This window comes from Mus pahari, chromosome 6, assembly GCF_900095145.1.
Source record: "Mus pahari chromosome 6, PAHARI_EIJ_v1.1, whole genome shotgun sequence".
Lineage (NCBI taxonomy): Eukaryota > Metazoa > Chordata > Mammalia > Rodentia > Muridae > Mus > Mus pahari.
This window is the reverse complement of record NC_034595.1, coordinates 52,848,182-52,857,144: the sequence shown is the minus strand read 5'-3', so window position 1 is coordinate 52,857,144 and position 8,963 is coordinate 52,848,182. Positions and strand designations below refer to the sequence as shown.

At 43.2% G+C, this 8,963-nt stretch overlaps 1 protein-coding gene and 1 pseudogene across 1 annotated transcript in view; one reads left to right on the top strand and one right to left on the bottom strand.

The window, feature by feature from the left end:
• LOC110323821 (PRAME family member 8-like) overlaps window positions 1-184 on the bottom strand; it is a 2,873-nt gene extending 2,689 nt beyond the window's left edge. The window contains exon 1 of the mRNA XM_021201190.1: window positions 9-184. Coding sequence (XP_021056849.1) covers window positions 9-184 — 176 coding nt within the window. The remainder of the gene's footprint in view (window positions 1-8) is intronic.
• A 6,235-nt stretch (window positions 185-6,419) lies between these two features.
• LOC110323740 lies at window positions 6,420-7,445 on the top strand (annotated as a pseudogene).
• The last annotated feature ends 1,518 nt before the right edge of the window (window positions 7,446-8,963 follow it).

Sequence of the window (8,963 nt, the reverse complement as noted above, 5' to 3'; positions counted from 1 at the left end):
GAGAGGGCCAGGCTGCCACCATTGCCTTCACTATCTCTGCGCGTCCACCACTGAAGGCCTCTTTGAAGAGTGGTGGAAAGAGCGTAATGGGCAGGTACTCCAGATCAGAGAAGTCTATGGACTCCTTCCTCAGCACTCCCTCCAGTGCCAGCTGCAGGAGTGTGGGAGGGTTGTAGGTGCTCATCCTGATAGATATATTCAGGCAGAAGGAACCTGGTGAAGCATTTAGCAGACATAATTTCAGGCTAAGTTTTGAGAATTTATATTTCTCACCTTTGCAGAAACCAGAAGGCCAGAGTCCATGCTTTGGCAATACTGGAGAACTCAGTCTGTTTAACTATCCAGTCTTCTTGTCTCCAAGCCAAAAGCTCACTCACAGCATGTGGATTCTCTTTTAAGCACCCACAGTGGAAAAAGATAACCATTGTCCCATGGGATCCCAACCCTTGCTCCTTTTAATCTCGTGCCTAGTCAGAAGAGTTATCCAGGAGCACACAGTCTGGCCAGAGTCTTCTTACGGGAAAAAGATGCTGAACAACTTTGCAGGCCCATTAGAAAATATAGTGCTCATGTCACAAACCCAACCAGCCTTATTGTCCTTTCAACAGATTGATCCCTCCTGGGAAGGATTAAGGAGAACCTTTGAGATGCTTGTCTATATATATATTACTTAACTCTTTGAGGGCAGTGCAAGCAAACTGGGCTATATTATATTGAGTTGGGAAATGAGGTAAAATTCATGGACACCTGGCTATATACTCAGACCACATCTAAAATGTCAAACCTAAGTAAAATGTGCGACTTTCCCCAAAGCATTTGGAATGCCATGCTATTGTATGAAAGCATCTGCTTATGTGAGTCTTAGAGGAGAAGCCAAGTGTACATAGACTAAAGGGAGGAGAGTTTCCCATGACAAGGTGGGGTCCAGACAAAGAAAGAGATGAGACAATATGTCTATCAATACGTCTAAGTTTTTGTTTATACTTTAAAATATGGCATTTCTTGAGAAAGGGGGTTCTGTGGAGTTGGCTCTCCTTCCAATCCTGAATGGAAAGCATTATGTAGCTGAGGCTTGCTCCTACACACCACGCTCTGGCATGTGATTAGCAGTTGTTTTTTTTTTTTTTCTACTATCCTTGCCTAGGGCACTATGCTTTTAGAACTCTGCATAAATGCCACACAAGCCTATAAGAGTACATAATTTAAACTCTTTGAAGGAAGAATTGGGAAGATTTCAGAGCAGTCTAATGTATAAAGTATACTTCATGCTAGTTCAGGTTAGGGAAAATCAAGTAAAATAGGATTTTAAATGTCTTCATTGAAGTTATCTTGTTGTATTAGTCAGGGTTCTCTAGAGTCACAGAACTTATGGATAGTCTCTATATAGTAAAGGAATTTTTTGATGACTTACAGTCTGCAGCCCAATTCCCAACAATGGTTCAGTAGTAGCTGTGAATGGAAGTCCAAGGGTCTAGCAGTTGCTTAGTCCCACACGGCAAGCAGGCGGAAGAGCGAGAGCTAGACTCCCTTCTTCCAATGTCCTTATATGGTCCCCAGCAGAAGGTGTAGCCCAGATTAAAGGTGTGTGCCACACCTTTAATCCCAGATGACCTTGGACTCAGAGATCTCCCTGTCTTAATCTTCTGGATTCAATCACCACTGTGTCTCAAGATATCCATACCAAGATCCAGATCAGAAACTTTTATCTCCCAGCCCCCAGAAGAGGTTCACTGGTGAGCCTTCCAATTCTGGATTGTAGTTCATTTCAAATATAGTCAAGTTGACAACCAGAAATAGCCACTACACCTGTATTGGGGTTTGTTTCCACTACACAAGTGCTCTGCCATTCTGCAATAATTTCAGGTCATCTATTTCATTTTGTTTAATTTCATGTAGAGATGAGGTGTCTTCTTGTAGACAAGTCTTGCCTTGATTGTGATATTTGTGAACAGTGCATTAATTCTAGTTTTGAGGTGTGGCTGCTGTATACATTTTTTCCTACATCCATGCATACATACATATATAAGATACAGACATATCTTATACAATGTCTAATCACCTGGATAAGGCTGAAGCAACCACATGCCTACAGCCTTGGTTCCTGGGTCAGATGTGGCTTCTGGGATACAAGCCACATCTTATGGAGGTAAAATTCTTACCTGATAAGGCTAGAACGTTGGGCTGGTGTGCCTGAAGGCTTCCCCAGCACAATTTGTAAAGTGTAGGTAAAAAGAATTTCCAGTTCATACAATTGCAAAACCATAGTCTGCGAAACATAATTTAAGAGACTGCGGAAGGATTAAATTATAAAGAAGATCCTAACTGAAATTCCAGATTAAATCTAGAAAACTGGATGGAACCAGAAGGATGGAGGATTCAAGCCAAGCTTGTTCCTAGCTTTAAAACTTTAGAAATTCACATTTAATCCCATTTCTCATTGCAACTGAAATCTATCATGTCTGAACATTGTAAATTGGAAACAAAGTTGTACCTGGATGGTGTTAAGGCCAGCCCAGCATGCAAGAGCCCCCTTATGGAGGTAAAATTCTTACCTGATATGGACAGTGGCTTCAGGGCTCCTACTCCCAGCAGGTCCACACAGTGACTCCAAGGTTCAGGACTCTGATGTCCTCCTCGGCATCCTCTGACCCTTTTATAGGACCTTCCTCCCTCCCCCTCCCCATGTAGCTCCACCTTCCACAGCCTTTTTTTCTCATTGGTCCACTGAGTCTCCACCCACTTAACCCTGTTAAAGATTCATTTTTCCTACTGTTGGTTAATTGAATCAGACCTTCTTTTTTGAAATCAAAAATACTGATCTGGAAATGCTGGATTCCACTGTTTGCATATTGAATCTTCTTGTGTGTGTATCTATATACAGTTGTTTATGTATGGATATATTATAATGTGTGTGTTTTTAATGTCTGTGTTTGTGTATTTGTTTGTGTGTTCATTACTATGAGCATGTACTTGAGTGTGTATTGAGTTCTAGGGTAGATACTCATACCAAAGATTAAATAGTGAAGTTTTGTCTCAGAACAACAAAGGCAACAACAATTAAAAGCCAAACACAAGACAAATAAACAAATAAACTAAACCCATGTGAGTATTTTGCAGATTTGAAAGTGTTGCAATGGGTCACAGGAGTCTGCAAGCCTTGCTACCCAGAATTATAGTTGGGACGATGCTTGATAAAGGAGCAAGATGGGTACTTTGTCATAAGTTTAAACACCAACAGCAAGACATTATGAGATGGAAGTCAAAGAAACAGTAAGGCTTTAATAACACACGTGTGTAATCCCAGCATATGGTCCACAACTTTGAACTCCAGAAGTAAAGGCAAGAGGATCTCTGTGAGCTTCAGGCCAGCATGATCCACACAGTGAGAACATATGTCTTTAGCCAAGCATAGAGGTACAACCCTTTAATCACAGCACTCAGAAGGTAAAGGCAGGTAGATAGACCTCTATGAGCTCCTGGCCAGGCTGGTCTATGGGTGTGTGGATTCCTGGGATACAGAAATCAAACTGGGGTCTTCAGGTTTGGAACCAGTGCCTTTAACTCTTGAGCTCTTGCTCTCTTACCTCTTATTCTCTTACTCTTGCTCCCTTGCTCCCCCTCTCTCCATGTGGTTATGGCCACTCTCTGCTTCTCTACTATCTTGATCTCTCTGCCTTTCTACAATAAATGCCTTAAAACCAAAAAAAGAAAAAAGAAAGAAAGAAAGAAACAAAGAAAGAAAGAAACAAAGAAAGAGAAAAAAGAAAGAAAGAAAGAAAGAAAGAAAGAAAGAAAGAAAGAAAGAAAGAAAGAAAGAAAGAGAAAAAAGAAAGAAAGAAAGAGCCAGGCGTGGTGGTACATGCCTTTAATCCCAGCACTTGGGAGGCAGAGGCAGGAGAATTTCTGATTTCGAGGCCAGCCTGGTCTACAGAGTGAGTGCCAGGACAGCCAAGTCTATACAGAGAAACCCTGTCTCGAAAAACCAAAAAAGAAAGAAAGAAAAAGCCTCATTTTTTTGTAAATTTCATGCATATTGTTCTTATATCATTTCCACCCTCACTCCTCTGATTACTCTTTTAAATCTCCCCACTTCTCTCTCAACTTCATGACCTCTTCCATAGTAATTACTGTTATACTGTATTTATCAATACATCCTGATGATTCCCATTAATGTTGCTCACATACACAGGTTTAGGGAAAAAACACTTGGGATTGAATAACCCATTAGTGGGCTGGTCCTGGGAGATGAGTGATTCTCCCCGTTTTAACAGCCATTTAATCCTTCTAGTTCTTTCTTTCTTTTTAAGATGTTTGCATTTTAAATTATACATTTAGTATATTTAACAAGTATTTATTTTTTTATTAACTTATTCCCTAATATATTAGATCCCAATGCAAGTTTCTCCCTCACTCGTTCTTCACCTCCCCCACCTCCTCCATCCTATGCACCTCCTCCCTCCCCATCCACTCCTCTTCCATTCCCATTTAGAAAACAGCAGACTTTTTAGGAGTATGAAACAAACATGTCACATCAAGTTGCAATAAAATTAAGTACCTTGCCTCATATTAAGGTTAGTCAAGTCAACCAGTAGGAACACAAGGGTCCAAGAGAAGACAACAACATCAGAACACAGCTCCCATTCCTTCTGTTAAGAGACCCAGAAAACACCAAGCTACACAACTATAACATGAATATAGGGACTAGGTTAGATGCATGCAGGGTGTCTGATTGTTGTTTCAATTTGGTGAGCCACTTTGAGTTCATGATTGTTGATTCTGTGGGTTTTCTTGAGGTGACCTTGACCCCTCTCAACTCATACAATCTTTCTTTTTCCCTCTTGAGCTTGATTCTCCCAGTCTAAGCTTTGTTCTAAATTCAAAAAGCACAGCTCTTTTATGTTCTTTTTATGGTGGGTGATTATGATTGGTCAGCAAAGCAGCAGTAAATTTTGAACTTATGGGTCAGCTGTTAATATCACAGCTATTAACGTCAAGGGAAATTCTAGCAAGGTCAGGGCGGTTTGAGGTCTTTCTCGGGATTTAGTGTGAGGCAGGGCAGGGAAACTTTTCTGGGAACTGCTATTTTGTTTTGGCTATTTTTCTGAGAACTGCTCATTTTGTTTTGGCAGCTATAGACTTAGTCATTTTGACCCCTAGGAAGGGGCTAGATGGCATTGATGGAAAGTCCCTTCAGAGGGGGAAGGGCTGGGTGGCCTTGAACTTATTGAATTCTACACTGGCCTCTTGTTTCTGGTCCTCCAGGCTGTATCACAAGTGGTCTTCTTTTGTGCCATGGTTCTCAAACTGGACCATACATTGCTTAGCCACACCTATAATTTCTGGGCCACCTTTACCCAAACACATCATGAAAGTCCAAGTGAACCAAAGACCTCACCATAAAAACAGATAAGCTGAATCTGACAGAAGAGAAAGTGGGGAATAGCCTTGAACTCATTGGCACAGGAGACAACTTCTTGAACAGAGCACCAATAGTACAGGCACTAAGGCTGTTGTAAACTTCTCATTCAATTTATTATTTGAATTTATTGCTGAACTTGTAGGAAACTTTTGTTTTAAAATGGGGGGGAGGGAGTGTTTGGAAAAACCATGTGATCTATTCTCCTAGATAAGGCAGGAGCAGGATGAAAGAGCAATATTAGAAGGAGGACAACAAACCGGGCACGGAGGCGCACACCTTTAATCCCAGCACTCGGGAGGCAGAGGCAGGCAGATTTCTGAGTTCGAGTCCAGCCTGGTCTACCGAGTGAGTTCCAGGACAGTCAAGGCTACACAGAGAAACCCTGTCTCAAAAAACCAAAAGGATAAAAAAGAAAAAGAAAAAAAAGGACAACAGAGTAGTCTAACTTAAAAATTAAAAGAGAACTTAGAAACTAAGAGAGAAATACACAGAATGCAGAGAGAAAGAGAAGAAGCTGCAGAGACAGCAGAAAGAGAAGGCAGGCATCTCCTTACTGTAGGATGGAGCAGGTCTTTCTTACTAAAGAAGACAAAGCTTTATTCTTAATATACTTGGATTTAATTGATTGAGCCACAAGAGCATAGATGCTTCTTTTTTTCCTCATTGCAATAAAGATTGGAGATAATTTTTCATCCAGAATGAGTGAGTTCTTTCTGCACTGGCACTTGGTTGTTTGTTCAATATGTATATTTCAGCATAGATCAGTGTGTGTAAGTATATAATTATGGGATAATTATGTAGCATGAAGCAACTGGAATGCATGGTGACACAGAGTTGCCATTTGTTTTAGCTGTGGCGGTGCCCGCTCCAACACTTGGAACCATGGCGTCTGTGTCACCTGTTGCCCATCGCTGCCAGCCACCAGCAGCCATGAGCACCCAGAACTGGTGTAGTCTGCTGTCCTCTAGATTAGTGCTCTCCAGCTGCGACTTCCTTTAGCATGGAGTCGCCCACTGTGAGCCTGCTGGCCAGCTTGCCTTGGACCAAAGGAAAGTCCAAAAAAAAAAAAAAAAAGAAAAGATTTATGGATATCCTGTGTGTTCCAGCTACCTGTGTCCAACCCCACACTCCCCAGGAACCTAGACTCCTGGACCTTCATCACTATCAGAGACAGAAACTTTGACGCGGAGGCTGATGACTTGGTGACCATCTCAGAGCTGGTTCATGGAGCCTATGGGGTGGTGGAGACGGTGCAGCATGCTCAGAGTGGCAGTCAAGCGTATCTGGGCCACTGTGAACTCACAGGAGCAGAAACATCTGCTTATGGACCTAGACATCAACATGCACATGATTGACTGCTTCTATACTGTTACCTTCTATGATGCCCTCTTCAGAGAGGGGATGTGTAGATCTGCACGGAGCTCATGGACTCTTCTCTGGATAAGTTCTACCAGAAGGTGCTGGAAAAGAACATGAAAATTCTGGAAGACATTCTGGGGGAGATTGCTGTGTCCATCGTGCTGGCCCTGGAGCACCTGCACAGCAAGCTGTCTGTGATCCACAGAGATGTGAAACCATCCAATGTCCTCAAGTGAAGATGTGTGACTTTGGCATCCGTGGCTACCTGGTGGTCTCTGTGGTAAAGACAATGGATGCTGGCTGCAAGCCTTACATGGCCCCTGAGAGGATCAATCCAAAGCTGATTCAGAAGGGCTACAATGTCAAGTCTGATGTCTGGAGCCTCAGCATTATCATGATTGAGATGGCCATTCTGCAGTTCCCTTATGAGTCTTGGGGCACACCATTCCAGCAGCTGAAGCAGGTGGTAGAGGAGCCATCCCCACAGCTCCCAGTAGACAAGTTCTCCCCTGAGTTTGTGGATTTCACTAGCCAGTGCCTAAGAAAGAACCCTGCGGAGCACATGAGCTACCTGGAGCTGATGGAACACCCGTTCTTCACCTTGCACAAAACGAAGAAGATGGACATTGCTGCCTTTGTGAAGGAGATCCTGGGAGAGGATTCCTAGGGACTGGCCCGGGATCCCACTGGTTTGCCAGCATCCATACACCCGTGCTGGGGCAGCACTTACCTACAGCCATAAGCTACTGCCATGCTGGTCCTGGGCATTCGAGAAATTAAGGGGTTGTTCCTGTCTGTCTCTGCAACTAGCTGCCCCAAGTGCCAAAGAATCAGACCTCAGGGGCGCCCACCCAGGCCAAATGTGCCCCACATTTGTGCCTCTGCTGTTGTTGCCCCCAGGGTCTCAGGCCTCTACCCAAGGGATGAATTTGGAGGGGCCTGTGTACCCCAGCAAATGCTGTTGCTTCTTGAAGAGCAGGCAGCCAGTGTGTCTCTGGACAGGCCTTGGTACTGTCCTGCATACCATGCAGGCTATATATATAATTTAAATCACAACTGAACGAATGGACTTTGTACATTGTGATCTGGATCAGGGACATCTCTATCCTGTCTCTGGTGCTGTGAATCTCCTAAGATTTTCCTGAGAGATTTGTTGGGCTTCCCAGGCCTTCCCCCAGCGCTGGCCAATGGTCTGTGAGGGGCACACTACCTTCAGATAGCCCCTGGTTACCACCTCTAGTAGTATCTGCCTTTCTTTTTGAACTATTACCCCTGCTGCCTTTTGCTTTGTGGGTGTTGCTGGGTTTTCTTGCGTGGTTGGAGCTGATAACTTAACTCTGGGTATCGGCAGGCTCATAGCTGCTCAGTGATCAGACTGGAGTCTGCAGGATGGCTCAAGCTCTTGGCTCAAAGTCACAAGAGAGCTGTACCAACTCTCCAGGATATGACCAGCTCATGGAAGCTAATAGGTTTACTTTGGTGGTGTTTTTTTTTTAAAGAAAGAAAGAAAGAAAGAAAGAAAGAAAGAAAGAAAGAAAGAAAGAAAGAAAAAGAAAATCTGCTGGGCGTGGTGGCACACACCTTTAAACCCAACACTTGGGAGGCAGAGGCAGGATTTCTGAGTTCAAGGCCAGCCTGGTCTATAGAATGAGTTTCAGGACAGCCAGGGCTATATAGAGAAACCTTGTCTCGAAAAACCAGAAGAAGAAGAAGAAGGAGAAGAAGAAGAAGAAGAAGAAGAAGAAGAAGAAGAAGAAGAAGAAGAAGAAGAAGAAGAAGCAGAAGCTATTTTTGTGAAGAAAGGCCTGTGTATTCCAGCCTTTTCCTGGGCTGGAACCTATTGCTATTTTAATTTAAAAAAAGAAAAAACTATGAATTTGTAAATTTTTACATGAATATGTGTGAGTTTAAGCATATTTGCTTGTGTAAAACTTTTTCCTTCTTCCAGCTTGACTCTCTTCTCCCAGTTCAATAAAAGTTTATTGCTCCAAACTTCCCTCCAGCCTGAGAAGCTAGAGGAGAGGCTTCTATGCAAGAATGTAAAGATAAGCCGGGTGTGGTGGCGCACGCCTTTAATCCCAGCACTCTGGAGGCAGAGGCAGGCGGATTTCTGAGTTCAAGGCCAGCCTGGACTACAAAGTTCCAGGACAGCCAGGGCTATACAGAGAAACCCTGTCTCGAAAAA